This window comes from Alexandromys fortis, unplaced genomic scaffold, assembly GCF_014885135.2.
Source record: "Alexandromys fortis isolate MF-2015 unplaced genomic scaffold, M_Fortis_MF-2015_v1.1 scaffold_29, whole genome shotgun sequence".
NCBI lineage: Eukaryota > Metazoa > Chordata > Mammalia > Rodentia > Cricetidae > Alexandromys > Alexandromys fortis.
This window is the reverse complement of record NW_026067891.1, coordinates 3,033,788-3,050,624: the sequence shown is the minus strand read 5'-3', so window position 1 is coordinate 3,050,624 and position 16,837 is coordinate 3,033,788. Positions and strand designations below refer to the sequence as shown.

Genomic DNA, 16,837 nt, shown 5'->3' with positions numbered 1-16,837 from the left:
GAAACCAAAGTAGCCATGGATTTCCTAGAGAAAACCATTGGTGATGAACTTCAGACAAGATAGCTGAGAACTGAAATAAGTTCTTTCTTACTAAAACCAGCCTCCAAACCACCGTGTCTCAAAGCGAAAGTACAAAAGACAAAAAGACTCTCCTACACATTCTGTCTTCTTCCTCCTCCCCCTTTCTTTTTTTCTGAGACAAGGTTTCTCTATAACTGTTCTGGAACTCAGAACTTTGTAGACCAGGCTGACCTTGAACTCAGAGACCCACCTGTGACCCACTCCCGATCCCAGTGCTGGGACTACTTTTTTTAAATATTTATTTATTATTTATTATGTATACCATCTGTGTATATGCCGAAGGCCAGAAGAGGACATCATTACAGATGGTTGTGAGCCACCATGTGGTTGCTGGGAATTGAACTCAGGACCTTTGGAAGAGCAGGCAGTGCTCTTAACCACTGAGCCATCTCTCCAGCCCCCTGGGACTACTTTTTAAAAAAACATTTATTTATTTTATGTGTATATGTGTGTGCCCAAGTATATGTACATATGTGGAGGCGCCCACAGAGGTCAGAAGAGGTATTGGATCCTCTGGAACTGGAGTTACAGATGATTGTAAGCCACCATGTGGATGCTGGGAACTGAACTCAGGGTCTCTCCATGAGCAGTCAATTTGTGCTCCTAAAATCTCTGAGCCATCTCTCCAGCCCATTCTGTCTTCTTAATGCTAGTCAGATAATGCTGATTTTTAGACCATTCATAACTCAAAATACAGACATAGGCTCCCCTTTCCAGTGATCCATTCACAAATGACTCTGGAAAGTGCCCTTCAAAGGGTCAGCCACCATACCCCAACATTTAAGTGCTCAGCCCTTCCTGAAGAGCAAGCAGCACACTACACCAGGCCTATTAACTAGTTTTCGGCTACCTTCTTATTTTTTTTTTAAAAAGATTTACTTACTAATTATATATACAGTGTTCTACCTGCATGTACACCTGCACACCAGAAGAGAATACCAGATCTCATTATAGATGGCTGTGAGCCATCATGTGGTTGCTGGGAATTGAACTCAGGACCTCTGAAAGAGCAGCAAGTGTCTTAACCTCTGAGCCATCTCTCTAGTAGGTTACCTTCTAGTGACAAACATTTGACGTGCCTCTGAACATACACACTGTTTTGTTGTTGTTGCTGCTGCTGCTGCTGCTGCTGCTGTTTTGTTTGTTTCTTGAGACAGAGTTTCTGTGTAATAGTCCAGGCTGTTCTGGAACTTGCTTTGTAGACCAGGCTGGCCTAGAACTTAGAGAGATTCACCTGCCTCTGTCTCCTGAGTGCTGGGATTGAAGGTGCGTACCACTACCACCTGGCCATATACACTGTTTTTGTTAAGTTTAATACATAAGATACCCTTACTGTTACAACTATTATTATTTTTCAATACTATGTAGCCTTGGCTGTCCTGGAACTCACTATGGAGACCAGATTAGCCTCAAACTCAGAGATCCCGTCTATGCCCCCCTATTCCTGGGATTATAGGTGTTTGCTGCAGTGTCCATCTTTGTACATAGGTACTAGAAACTGAACTCAGGTCTTACGCCTGTATGGCAAGCACTACTTACTAAGCCATCTCCCTACCCTTTAATTTATATACCAGAAAACATATAAGTTGAGACAAGGACATTGATAAATTTTTGACAAAGAAATATACCCATGTAATCACCATGCCAAGATGTAGAGGCCCTGTGGGAGCGGGTGGAGGGGACAGAGCTTGTATGGTAACACTTCACTGATTGAACCATTGTTGTTGCCCTCTAAAGTACCTTTTAAAAATAAAAATTGAGGGGAGCTGGAGAGATGGCTCAGAGGTAAAGAGCACTGGCTGATCTTCCAAAACACCAATGCAAATAAACTAAGAATAAATAATTAAAAAATTAAAAATTGAACATTTATTCTCAGCACTCAGGAGGTAGAGGCAGGCAGATGTCTGTAAGTTTGAGGCCAGTCCCATCTATCAAGTTGCAGGCCATCCAGGGCTACATAGCAAGCCTTTGTCTTACTCTGTATCAAAATAACTAACAAATGAAAACCAAACCCTACAAATTAAGCTGGGTCTGGTGGTATGTGCTTCTAAATGCAGTACTTGTACTTGGGAGGCTGGGGTAGGAGAACTGCTATGGGATCAAGGACAGCTGATGTTACATAGAGAGAGAGAGAGAGAGAGAGAGAGAGAGAGAGAGAGAGAGAGAGAGAGAGAGAGAGAGAGAGGTGTCATGATTCTACATACCTATTACCCTATCCACCCAGAAGGTAGAGGCAGGAAGATCAGCTCAGGACTAGCCTCAGAGATGGCTCCCGCTGCTAAGCCTGACAACCTGAGCTTGATCTCAGCAATCCACACTGAGGAAGAAGAGACTAACTCCCAAAACTTGCCCTCTGACTTCCACTTATGCACACTCCCCTCAAATAAATAATACATGTAAATAGATAGGCACTTAGTAATATAATGTATCTGTGTGGTCCAAACTCCCAAAGTACAAAGAGCCAGGGTGAAAAACTCCTGTCTTCCTACCTCACACACCCTGGTTGTGTTAAAACATTCTCTTCTACACACATGCCCCCCCCCCACACACACACAAGCAACTGCCAGGTGCCAAGAGGCATGCGGATATCCTCCTCAACAATGACCTACTAGTGTATCCTCTACCACTTCTCATAGAAACCCTTCCACATAAATAAATCCACTCTGCCCTTAAAGGACAACATACTCCTGTACTAATGGAAGTAAATGCAAGCGCAGCTGGACAGCACTTCCTGCTGGTACTGATGTGGCCCCACAGTGAGTAGATATTGTCAAGCCTGTCTTAGGGCCTCCATATACCAACCCAGGAGCACCCTCTCTCTCCCAGGAGGCAGCACAGGACCATAGGAATTAAGAGGCCGCTTCAGGACTCAACCATAAAAACAAGCTTGGCCACTGGTGAGGATGAAAGGGATTCAGTAGCAGCCACAAAACAGTGCTACATGTGACAAGTGACAAAAGCAAAGGAGAAACTAGTAGCCTTTGCTTGTGTGATGTGCAAGACTCAGACCTTGAGAGACCCAGGAGACAAAGGGTTGACAAAGGGTAGGAGAGCAGCAAGACATGTCCTATTAAAATGCCTTGCCAGAGCGGACGGTGGTGGTGCATGCCTTTAATCCCAGCACTCTCTGAATTCAAAGCCAGATGGGTCTGCAGAGTGAGTTCCAGGACAGCCTGGTGCTTGTGCTTGTGTGTTCTTTTCCTCTCAAAACAACAAAAACTCAAAAACTTTTTAAATGTAAAACATATTCATTGCTCTCTTATAAAAGAATAATGGGCGGAGAGTGGTGGCTCATATATTTATTTCTAGCAGTTGAAAGGCTAGAGAAGGAGGCTCCCTGCAGAGTTGGAGATCTACTTGGGCTATATGAAGTATGAGATCCTATCTCAAAAATCAGGGAGAGTTGTGGAGATGGTTCAGTGCCTAAAAGTACTGACTGCTCTTACAAAAGACCCAGATTTGAGTCCCAGACCCACATAGCAGCTCAGAACCATTTGTAACTCCAGTCCCAGGGGATCTCAGACCTTCTTTTAACCTCCATTGCTACCAGGCATACATGTGGTGCACAATCATACATGCAGGCAAAATACGCATATACATAAAATACATTTAAAAAAATAAAGTGAAGGGGCTGGAGAGATGGCTCAGTGGTTAAGAGCACCGCCTGCTCTTCCAAAGGTCCTGAGTTCGAGTTCCGGCAACCACATGGTGGCTCACAACCATCTGTAATGAGATCTGTGCCCTCTTCTGGCCTGCAGGCAGAATACTGAGAATACTTTATACATAATAAATAAATAAATCTTAAAAAAAAAAATAAGGTGAAGAGGGTCCTGTAGAATTTATCCTTAGACTAATGTTCCTCACTCCTGGTTGTCTAGAGGTAGGGTCTGGGTCTGAGGGTTTTCCGGCTCTTGCAGAAGTTTGAGGTGCACCAAACAGAACTGAACTTCCATTCACATCCCTTATGCAGAGCAGCACAGGATCTAAAGCAGTTCTATTTACACAGGTCTCAGCTACTTTCCCTCTGGTTTCAGAATGATGAAAAAAAATATCTGAAAGCTTTAGGGGACTCCAGGGAACAGGGAATAGCTAGTCACACTGTGATGCATGGTACTGTGTATGCATGGTGCTCTCCTACTGCCAAGACAAGATCCCCATAGCCTATTTTCTGCCCAGAGAATCAGCTGCAGCCCATTGTTAACATTTCCAGTCTGCAGAGTTCTAGCTTTGACACAGCCCAAGTCACCTCCACATTCAGTCACACCCTTAGGAGACACACAATTCTGTGTGTGAGGGAAGTATGGGGGAACACCTTTGGCTTCTGGTGAAACAAATGGATAAGCTGCACCTCAACAGCTTGGAGAGGCCACTGCAGTGGCTGTGCTAAGTTCATGGCACATCTTAAGGCACCATGAAAACAGCAAGGGTTCATACTGGGACACTAGAGGCAGGTACAATAGAGACTCAGTTGCCTCCCACATAGGCAGCCTCGAAATGAGGCTACAAGGCTAAAAATCCTTCCTACACAGATGGGCTTTTGGAGACCTGATGTCTGGACATCAAAATCCTTGGGAAAAAAAGGGCTGAGGATACAGCTCAGTAGTGGAACCCACCAATCTTGTACAATAAGGGCCCAGAGCTCAATCCTCAGCGCTGGAAGAAAACAAAACACTTGATCAAAAAGAGTAAAGTTCTTAGGGAACTGGCAGAATAGTGATACCGGTTCAGAAAGAATCAGGAGAGGCACCTACCAGACAACATAATGGTGCTGGTCTTACCTGTGCGCCCCTCGAGTAGGACCTGAAGATGGTGCAGAACCTGCCCTGGCCCGACGTGTCCCTGAAACACACAGGAGGGTCAGCAGCATGCACGAGTATTCCCAGTATGAGAGGCTCAGTCCTGTCTTCTTTTTTTCTTCTTCTTTTTTTTTTTTTTTTTTTGAGACAGAGTCTCACTGTAATTTTGACTAGAATTGGCTACAAAGAATAGGCTAGCCTCGAATTCACAAAAGTCTCTGCCTTCCTCTGCCTCCTGAGTACTGACTGGGATTAAAGGCAAGTATACACACAGCTCCTTTCTTAATTTGTGTTTGTTTTGGTTTTTTGAGACAGTTTCTCTGTGTAACAGGACTAGCTGTCCCAGAACTCACTTTTTAGATCAAGCTGGCCTTGAACTCACAGAGATCTGCCTACCTCTGCCTCCCTGAGTGCTGGGATTACAGGCATGTGCCACCATGCCCAGCCTTAATTTTTAATTTTATGTGTATGAACAACACATGCATGCCTGATGCCCATGAGAGGCCTGAAGTGGATGTTAGACCCACTGGAACTGAAATTATACACTGCTGTGAGCTGTCGCATGGGTGCTAGGACCCAAATCTGGGTCCTCACGAAGAACAGCAGTCCTCTTCTTAACTTCTGAGCATCTCTCCAGCCCCAGGAAAACAAGTTTTTATGGGTAAAATTGGAGGAGGTGCCGGGCAGTGGTGGTGCATGCCTTTAATCCCAGCACTTGGGAGGCAGAGGTAAGTGGATCTCTTTGGGTTCGAGGCTAGCCTAATCTACAAAGTTCCAGGACAGCAAAGACTGTATCACAGAGAAACCCTGTCTCAAAAAACAAAAACAAATAAGCAAACAAAATTGGAGGAAGCTTTAAAATAAAACATCCTGGGTTTTTTGTTTTGCTCATCATGGAGAGAAATCCAGTTTGAACACAGTATATTTAAAAGGTTACAGCAAATAAGATGCTTCCTCATGGGCTGGAGAGATGGCTCAGTGGTTAAGAGCACAGACTGTTCTTCCAGAGGTCCCGAGTTCAATTCCCAGCAACCACATGGCGGCTCACAACCATCTGTAATGAGATCTGGCGCCCTCTTCTGGTGTGCGGGCATACATGGAGGCAGAATGTTGTATACATAATAAATAAATAATTTAAAAAAAAAATGCTCCACACACTTGCCCACAGGCCAGTCTAATGGAGACATTTAAAAAAAAAAAAAAGATGCTTCCTCATGGGGCTGGAGAGATGGCTCAGCAGTTAAGAGCATTGGCTATTCTCCCAGAGGACCTGGGTCCAATTCCCAGCCACACATGACAGCTCACAACTGTCTATAACTCCAAGATCTGACATTCTCACATAGACATATATGCAGGTAAAATATCAACACACATAAAAGTAAATAAAATATTTTTAAAAAGATGCTTCCTCACTTGGCTTCCATGTTCTCATCAGATTACCAACTCACCAGAGTTCCAGTTTGACACGCCGTCCGTCCAGTAGGATGGTGGTAGTCTTATAGTCAATTCCTGTGAGGAAGCAGAGGGTCAGAGTGTCCATCAGTAATGGGCTTCACTATGAGGTCCTCCTGCCCAAGTCTGTGTTTTAAACAGAAAAATATACTTCCTCAAATCTCACAATGAACCCCAGGGAAGCAGGAGCAGGAGGAAGATGCTCATTGCCCTCGTCTATGGCTTTCTCAGGGCACCTGACTAGCTCACATCGTATGGCAACCATGGGCAAGGTAGAAGCCCAGATCAGAATGGGACATTAGAAATACTCAGGCCACACCAGTCTCTCTAACGGCTCTGGACCCAGAATGCCTGGAGGAAAATGGTCCACTCCCGCTGTGACATGTCTTTCCTATAGATTCTACAGTTGACCTCTCAAAAAACAAAGTACTTCCTAATTCTTCGATTTATCACAGTTCTTAGATACTGCTGCAACACCAAGATGAAGGTATTTACTTATTACTTAGGTTTTGTTTGTTTTTTGAGAAAGGGTAGCCCTGGCCATCCTGAACTTGCTCTATAGACCAGGCTGGCCTCAAAATCAGAGATTCGCCTACCTCTACGTGTGCAACCACTGCCTGGCTTCTTACTTAGTTTTTATTTTTTTATTTTTAATTTTTTAATGTATTTATTTATTATGTATACAATGTTCTGTCTGTGTATATGCCTGCAGGCCAGAAGAGGGCACCAGACCTCATTATAGATGGTTGTGAGCCACCATGTGGTTGCTGGGAATTGAACTCAGGCAATGCTCTTAACCGCTGAGCCATCTCTCCAGCCCCCTTACTTAGTTTTTAGAAACAGGGTCTTCAGATGTAGCCCAGGCTGGCCTTAAGCTCATGCAGTCTTCTGCCTGAGCACCCGAGGATTACAGAAGAGACCACCACACAGGACCAAAGTAATCTTTTAAAATGCTGCTCCTCACAGAACTCTCCAAAGACCTTTATATTTACTCTACCTTGAGGGTATGCTTTATGTTTTCACGTTTTTATGAAAAAAAACAAAAACAAAAACAAAAACAAAACAGATGTTGGTGGAAGCAGGCCGCACTGGATACTTAATTTATATAAAACACTGGAGCCTTATCAGATCCACCAATGGTGCCCAAGTTTGTTTTTTAAACGGGGGGGGGGGGGGAGACACCAACAATGATGAACTACGATGACACCAATGGAGCTTACTATACAGCAAAGGTTCCTGAACAATAACTCCCTCTCTCATCTCCAGTTTAAGCCTTAAAGACATCAATTTCTTATTTTTCACATAATACTTGCAAGCCAGGTGTAGTGATACACAATTATAATTCTACCACTTAAGAGACAGATGCAGATCTAGAACTCTAGGTCATTTTTCTCTGTACAGTAAGTTCAAGGCTGCCTAATCTACAGAAAATCCTGTCTAAAACCTAACAAGTTAACTGTGTTCCAAGAGGACTTGGAGATGGACACTTAAAATGCACAGGTACCACTCTCACAGAATGTGGTATACACGCGCAAATGCACACCTGCACACCCAGTGCACAACCTGAGTGTACATTGTTGTCTATACACCTATGCCCCTGTGTATCTCTATGTCTGCATTACAGTACAACATCCTCTTCAGGCATCAGTAGCTTCTTCTGAGCCATCTTCTGCCTGGTCAACTAGTAACTGCATCCAAACTTGGTTCTCATGCATTAAAGGACACTATAACAGAGTGAAAAATTGTAACATACAGAAGAAAATATTTGCAAATTATAAATCTTATTAAGACCGAGAGTTAGCCAGGCGGTGGTGGCACACACCTTTAATCCCAGCACTTGGGAGGCAGAGGCAGGCGGATCTTTGTGAGTTCGAGGCCAGCCTGGTCTAGAGGCCAGCCTGGTCTACAAGAGCTAGTTCCAGGACAGGCACCAAAGCTACAGAGAAACCCTGTTTCAAAAAAACAAACAAACAAAGACCGAGAGTTCTATAAAGAACTCCTTCAATTCTACAATAAAACAACTCAATTCAAAAGTGGACAAAGACATATCGCTACAAAAGACATAGATAGCAATGGTCAACAAGCACAAAAATATTTGTAGCATTATTGGCAGCCATCAGAAAATGAAATCAGAACCCTATGCTAACCACTGCATACTGGATGACATGGCTAGACACAAAACAGATGGTGAGATAGAGAAACAGGTGGGAATGCTAACACAATAGTGATTACACAAACGTACAAACAAGTGGTACTCCTGAGCTGTGTGCTTGGCAAGTGTGGTGAAGACATGGATTTTTGAGACAGGGTTCTCTATGTAGACTACCTGGCCTGGAACTTGTTATACAGCTGGCTTGAATTTGCAGCAATTCTCCTGCCTCTGACTCCTCTACTTCCATGATATAAGGTAGGGGTATTGCATACACGCCGGCAGGATTGACCGCTGGACGAGATCACAGTGCTCCAGTACCCTTTCCCTACTTTCCCCCGAGTTTTTATGGCAGAAGTTCAATGCTGGCAACTGCAGCTTCCAAGAGAAGCTTGTGGGGCACTATTGTGGTGATTTTTAATTAATTAATTACCTTGGTTCCCCCCCTCCCCCCCAAGGTTTCCCTGTGTAGTCCTGGCTGTCCTGGAACTCACTCTGTAGATCAGGCTGTCCTTGAACTTAAAGAGATCCATCTGCCTCTGCCAAGGCAAGTGCCACTACTGTCTGGTGTGTTTTTATTTATTTGTTTGTTTGTTTTGAGGCAGGATCTCACTTCTGTAGCTCTGGCTGTCCTCGAACTCAAGAGATCTTTCATAGAGATCTGTCTGCCTCTGCTTCCTGAGTACTGGGATTAAAGGCATGCACCACCACACTTTGTACTGATTTTTGTCTGGCCTGTTTGAGAGCCATCAGCAAGAGCTACAGCACACATAGCCTTGACTATGATCTGGACTCTCCAATCCTATCCCCGAGGAAAGCAACTGCCTGACTACTAAACTACCCCTAGATGGCGCTGTTGCCCCAGGCCTGCCAAGAGTGCAGCAGCTACGACTCAACAGCGGATACCAAGGAAGAGCCTACAATGAGACCATGAGGTCACCAACAAACAGACCTGTCAGCCACATAAAGAGCTATGCTAATGGGCCTGTCACTGTCCTCAGCTGGCTCTCAGGTGGTCCCTGCTGACTGTGATACTGAAAGGCTCCCCCAGCCAGCACAACTGCCTTTCAGAATCAAACATTCTAGCAGCTCCAGCACCAGGAGGGCCTGGAACACTTCAACATGGAGATAGTTTGCAACTCTGGGAACCAGGTCAAGCATCTCAAGAGAGGAGCTTACCCGGGGTGGGGGTTAGGGGGAGGACCAAGGGCCAAGGGCCAAGGGCCTGTTCTCCACATACACCTAGGTATTCTGTGCTCACCCAGGACACACATGGGACAGTGAACCAGCCTCCCCCCATCAGGCTTTAAACATTCAGCAGCTTTTTGTGCTGGAGTAGAGCACAACAGTAAAACGTGATTTGCTACATACACGAGGGCCTGGGTTCAACTGCCAGCACCCAAAATAAAAGGGAGGGAATTTTAGACAAAGTAAATCAATCATTCAATGTGCCGGGCACACTGCTTTAATTCCAGTACTTTGGAGGAAGAAGCAGGCAGATCTCGAGTACATGGCCAGTCTGGTCTATATAGTTCCAGAACACTCAGAACTACACAGACAGACCTTGCCTCCAAAAAGAAAATAAAAATAAATAAACAGCCAGGCGGCGGCGGCGTACATGCACGCCTTTAATCCCAGCACTTGGGAGGCAGAAGTAGACTGATCTCTGAATTTAAGGCCAGCCTGGTCTACAGAGTGAGTTCTAGGCCAGCCAAGGCTACACAAAGATATTCTGCCTTAAAAATATAAATAAATAAATAAATAAATAAATAATAAGAAAGAGAGAAGGAGCAGGAGCAGTCTAGCTATGTGGCACTGCATAAGTACAGTGAATGCCCACCACATGCATCCACTGAGCTAGACTTTTCAGCTCTCCTGCCAGGAAGTGCAGGTGTTGCCTGGTAGACCTGTGGCTTAAGGAGGTCACAGGGGTTGGTGACAGGTGGCTTTGCATCAGTACCCTCTAGCAATTCCTTTTTTTGGGCAAAGTCAGGAAAATGAAAACTGCTGTCCTCACCTGGAAAGCATCTTCTCTGACTTCTAGTCTTCTAGACTGGCTGAGCTACAGCCCAAGGCTAGTCAGCATCCCCCGAGATTCCTCCAGATTCTGGGCCATTCTTCCCAGCAGAGCTGGGTGATTTTAATCTCTTGGCTCCCACTTCAGTGAGCAGGACCTCACTACTCCCACTGCTCATTATACAGCTCTGAAGGGGCTCTACACTAAGCAACTAAAGAGAGCATAGTTCAATACAAGAGGATGCTTCGGGGTCTAATGACAGTTCACATTAAAGTGTTATGCTAAGATAACCAGGGAAGAAGCCCTTGGCTTGGAAGGGTTCTAAAAGGAGCAATTATCCAAGGCTTGAGGGTAAGTAGGTCCTGAGAAGGAGGGGGCACAGAGGTGGAGTGTGGTGGAAGACACAGAGCAGTGACCTGGAACAGGGCCTGAGCCAGGCACAAAGACAGACAGCAGGCATGTGGGGCAAAGGCTGGCAGAGCCACCGGCAAGCTCAAGTCTGAACATGGCTGTAAGGGGATTGGTGGGTGTCAGTAGGGGCCTTTCTACATGAACACTCTGTCAGCACTACTCACTTTCCCCTTCAGTTTAAAAGTATTCTTCTTTTTCACCAGCCAAGACAACACAGCTTAATTCAAGATGCACAAGCTCCCAGAGGACCAGCTGCCCCTCAGGCCCAAGATCATCTGGGCTAAGGCTTCTCTAAGCAAAAGAGCTGCAGACCCAGCCATTACGCACTAGATCTGAAAGCCTCACCTAACAGTTTGGCTCTGTCCTTGTAGTCCTCTCGGTCATTTAAACCCAGCAAAATGCTGCCCCTTGGCAGACTTGAACACATTGTTTTTTAAATGTGCATTGCTGTTTTGCCTGCATGTATATTTGTATAAGGGTGTTAGAGCCCCTAGAACTGGAATTACAGACAGTTGAGAGCTGCCATGTGGAGGCTGAGAATTGAACTCAGAACCTCTGGAAGAACAGCCAGTGCTCTTAACCCTTGAGCCATCTTTCTAGTCCCCTGAATACAATTTTTAACCTTATGAGATACATACCAAACAAGGAAACTGAGGCAAGGAGTTATAATACTTGCTTCACTTATGAGAATAAAATGACTAGCCAGGGTCCTGGCCCTGTCTACCATATATTCAGGGCCTTTTGTTTAAGTTTATATGAAACCAAATCTCACAAAGCTACCCTTGAATTGTGCCCAGTGCCCTGCAACTCCCAACCTTTTCCTCTAACCTCTATCAGAATGTCTTCTCTGCTTGGGGATCAGTGTGGCCTCCATCCTTGGTGCTGGATGCTGCCCTTCCCTCTGTTTGCCTTGCTCCACATGCTCAGATCCTGTCCTTCCTGACCCATGCTGGAGTCACAGAAGAAGCAAGATGTGACTGCCTCAATGAATAAGATACCGAGCCATGTGGCTAGCATAGACAAGAATAATGGGCTAATATAAGTTATAAGAGTTAATAAGAAAAAAAAGAGTTAATAAGAAGCCTGAGCTAATGGGCCGATCAATTTATAACTAATATAGACCTCTGTGTAATTTCTTTGGGACTTAATGATTGCAGGAACAGGGCAGGACAGAAAACTCAGTCAACAAATGGCACCCACATGGACAACTGCATTCACATAAAGCATGAGAGAGCTTGGGAAGTAATTATAGACAGAAAAGAATAGAGTAAAGCATGGCTTATTGATAGCAGCATTTTCTCAGGTGGGTTCTGTTTGCTAGAGGCAAATGTGTCTAATTTAAGAGAGGCTTCCTGACTCAGCTTTAGCTGCAAAACCTTGCAGCTCTTTTAAGAGGTCCTGCTACGAAACACTTAAATGGTGTCAATGAAAAGCTGACTGCATGCTTTTTGATTTTCAGCCGTAGCAGGAAAAAAGTCGCACCATTTTAAAATGCCTGCTTCCTGGGCTGTCCTGCTAATGCAAACTCTGACTCTTTCAGGCAGGAGGTCCAGCTACAGAGCATTTGAGTGTGGTTTGTGAGCACACTGCTGCAGCTTGTTTGGTGGCAGGGACTTTGAAACACCATAGAGTTGTAACGATAAACATGGCTACAGCCGACACCTGACCCATGCTGGCCAGAGTGACTGTTAAGATAATTTGTCCAGGTGTCTCATCTTCCCCCAGTCTTGCCTTTATATTCTATTTACTGGGAGATTATCTTAATTTAATTTCCAGTCTTTTTTACAATATCCACTGATCTGTTATTTCTAGCAGCTCTTTGGGGTCTGGATATCCCAACAGGGCAGGAACCTGGTCTTTGTTCTCAGAGGTGTGATGCGATGTCTGGAGCCCCCTGGTGTTCCAGGGTCCTTTACCATACATGCTGAAGAGCTTGTTTGTCCCTTCGCTCCCTACAAAAGCCCCTGAAGAGCTGCAGAAGTCGTAGAAGGCTCTATGACTCTGGCTTGAGAACCAGTGTTTGTGGAGCTGCTGCTGGTCTGTGGGTGTCTCTGGAATCTCTCTTGAACTGACAATTGTGTAGTGAAGACCAGACACTTGCTTTGGGACCCTGTCTGCCAGTGTTGGAGCCAAGGGGTGCCAAGTTCCCCCATTTAGAATAAAATTGGCCTGAGGACTCTGTTATTAGCTCCTTGCTTCTCTCCACCCTCATGCACCCGGTGGTGTCTGGTGTCCATGGCTCTATTCTCTAGGAGAATAAGCCTCCTGTGTCTCCTGGTAGAGTGGGACTTTGACATGCCAGCCTCTTGGCACCTGCTCTGAGTTCAGCAGAATTCTTGTGACCACCCCCCTCACTCAGCTATGGCTGCATATCCTGCCTGCTAAATCAACAGCCTTGTATCTTACAAATTTATGTTTAAATTTTTTATTTATTAATTTTGTGTATATGGTGGTGAGAACATGAGCATACCATAGCACACATATGGAGGTCAGAGGACAACTTGGGGGAGTCAGTTCTCTCCTTCTACCACGTAGGGTTTTTTTTTTGTTTTGTTTTTGTTTTCAAGATGGGGTCTCTCTGCACAGCCTTGGCTGTCCTGGAACTCGATCTATAAGCCAGGCTGGCCTCGGACTTACAGAGATCCATCTGTCTTTGCCTCCTGAGTGATGGGATTACAGGCGTGCACCACCATTGCCCAGCTTAGCACATGGATTCTAAAGATCAAGTTCAGGCTGTCAAGGCTTTGTGGTACCCTCAGTAGTCGAGCCATCTGGCTGGTCCCAGATTTGTGCCTTTTTCAAGACACTTTACTATTACTCAGTGAGCAACTCTCAAGGAAGTGGCAGTTAACAGCAGAGTTCTGTACATTTCTACCCCACTCCAGGCACTGTTTTCAGGTGCCACAGAGGCTTAAGTCATCACCCAACTGCTGTCAGGTTCATGTGCTCAAGTGGGGACTGGAGGCAGGGAGGTGGGTTCAGTGGGTGGCAGCCTGAGTTAGACCCAGAACCTTTTAAAAGGTGGAAAGGGAGGACCGGCTCCACGAAGCTGACCTCTGACCTGCACAAATGTGCCATGGTATGTGTACCCATACTCACAAAATAACAAAGTTGAATTGTTTTTAAATTAAATGCACCTTTAATCCCCAGCACTTACAGGCAGAGGCTGGAGGATCTCTCTGAGTTCCAGGCCAGTTAGAGCTACTTAACAGAGACCTGTCTCAAAGAAAACAAATAAAAAGGTAGGAGAATGAATGAGTAAATTACTATGGAGAGCAATCCAGAATTCACACACACACACACACACACACACACACACACACACACTACTACTACTACTACAAACACAAACTGCCCTCATAGATTCTAAACATTCCCTTGAGCTGGAGAGATAGCTCAGTGGTTAAGAGCTTTGGCTGCCCTTCCAAAGGTCAGAAGTTTGATTCCTGGCAACCACATAATGGTTTTAATGCAGAATTTGACCAGAAATTCCAAGAACAGCTGATACCTATACTCCTTAATGTGTTTCACATTATAGAAACATAAGAGTCTTGCTAAACATTCCCTTGAGGGGATGTGGTCCAGTAATTTGGCTAGGTTGGCCAGCCAAGGAGCTTCTGGAACCTATCTTTGCCACCCCACCCCACACCCCAATTCTGGAATTACAGGCACATGCTGCCATACCTGGCTTTTTATGTGAGTTCTCAGGATCCAAATTCAGGTCCTCATGCCTGTGTAGCAGGCACTTTACTGACAGAGCCATCTCCTCAGCCCTGGGGGACATTTTGTCACTGGGGCAAAGACACCACACTATATTCAGAACTATTCTGAAGCATGAGGAATATGTTGATGTCCACAATCAGTCAAATGCCTGGCCAGGCTGCCTACAGGGTCTTACTATGTAGTCCAGGCTGGCCTCGAACACTCCCTTCTACCTCAATGACAGGCACAAGCCCTACTCTAGCCAACATGACTACCTGTTGTAGTCTGATTTCATCACTAATCACCCTTTTTCTTTGTGAACTGTTTTGTTTTGTTTGTTTTGGTTTTTGAGACAGGGTTTCTCTGTGTAGCCCTGGCTGTCCTGAAACTCACTCTGTAGACCAGGCTAGTCTAGAAAGCGATCCTCCTTCCTCTGCCTCCCAAGTGCTGGGATTAAAAGTGTGTTCCATTACACCTGGCTCTTTAGGAACTGTTTTGCAGATATGTATCTAGGCACAGTTAAAGTCAGTGCACAATGTATCACTTGGATTTTATTTCTTTTCAACACAATAAATGAGTTTCTACAAAGCACTGTCTGGGAGCAGCTCTGGGCCTGGTGGAACTAAGGCATCTTAGCCTGAAGCTGAGGTCCTGAGACTCCCAAATCCCATCCTTCCACTGCTGGTCTATGTCTAGCCTTTCAGGATGACTGAGGATAAATGGAAGCTGGGAGGGGCAAGCACATGTCAGCTCTAGGCTTGGAGATATGAAAGCAGTTTCAGGAGGCCAGCCAAATAGAACGTCAAAATTACCTGGTTGCTTACTCAGTAGTTCCTCAAAGGGTTACTTCATATATGAATTTGGGCAAGAGCAGTAGAGAGGAAGTGATAATAAAAAACAAGTCACTAGTTGGGCAGAGTGATGTAGCCTGTAATCCCAGCACTCAGGAGGCAGAGACAGGATCTCAGTGAGCACTCAGGAGGCAGAGACTGGGTCTCAGTGAGTTCAAGGTCACTGTGGTCCACAAAGCAAGTTCCAGGACAGCCAGGGCTGTTACAAAGAGAAAGAAACTGGAGAGAGAGAGAGAGAGAGAGAGAGAGAGAGAGAGAGAGAGAGAGAGAGAGAGAGAGAGAGAGAGAGAGAGAAAGAAAGACTGGGCAGTGGGGGTGCATGCCTTTAATCCCAGCTCTTGGGAGGTAGAGGCTGGTGGATCTCTGTGAGTTTGATCTACTAAAGTACTTCCACAACAGTCGTGGCAGTTACACAGAGAAACCCTGTCTTGAAAAAATAAAAACAAACAAACAAACAAAACAAAATTTAAAAAAAGGAAGGAAGGAAGAAAAGACTACTTATACTTAGAAGCCTTTTCCAGTAGAGTTAGAAGAGTGACATGCAAACCTGAGCAGGACTTGACCCACCCTTGCTGGCACCCTCTATAGCTTAGTTTGCAAATCAGAAAAAAAAAAATCCAGAAACTTTAGTCCCACAACCATAAAGAACCCAATTCTGCTAATAACCCATTGAGCAAGGAAATGAAACCTTTTTCAGAGCTTACCCAACCATGCTAGCTGCCAACACCCTGTTTTTTGGTTAGTTTAGTTTTTTGTTTTTTCAAGACAGGGTTTCTCTGTGTATCTTGGCTGTCCTGGAACTTGCTCTGTAGACCAGACTGGCCTCAGACTCAGAGGTCTGCCTGCCTCTGCCTCCCGAGTGCTGGGATTAAAGGTGTGCGCCACCACCCATTTGTTGTGTTTTGTTTTCTGTTTGATTTTTTTTTTTTTGGTAGTAATGCTAGGGATTAAACCCTGGGTCTCCCACATGTTCAGTAATATTTTCCCACCAAGGCACACTCAGTTCCCTGTCCACACACTGACGTCAGCTCAGGGAATGGCCCCAGTATGACCTCCAGTTCTGTAAGATAGCGCTACAGCAGTGAAAGAGCTAGGGCTGCATAAAAGTTACAGACCGGTATCCACCTCAGCATTGTGCTTTATACTCAAACTGGATACAAACTAAAACTCTACAGACTCAGGGAATGGCTAAATAATATAAACTGTCTCCACAGGATAGAAACTGTTCTCTGGCTGTTACACAGACACAGGCACCCACCCATGAGCAAGGCTGAAATGAAACCAGGATGTAGAGGAATTATCCTTCAAACAGGACAAGTACATTGGGAAACTATTTAGTAGTCTCTTGGGCTGATAAACACATGAATGACCGGTAACC

General features: G+C 45.1%; 1 protein-coding gene across 1 annotated transcript in view; it reads right to left on the bottom strand.

The window, feature by feature from the left end:
- Rab40c (RAB40C, member RAS oncogene family) overlaps positions 1–16,837 on the bottom strand; it is a 39,125-nt gene that overhangs the window by 5,827 nt on the left and 16,461 nt on the right. The window contains exons 3-4 of the mRNA XM_050127681.1: positions 6,326–6,386; positions 4,860–4,920 (exon numbers count right to left, since the gene is read on the bottom strand). Coding sequence (XP_049983638.1) covers positions 4,860–4,920; positions 6,326–6,386 — 122 coding nt within the window. The remainder of the gene's footprint in view (positions 1–4,859; positions 4,921–6,325; positions 6,387–16,837) is intronic.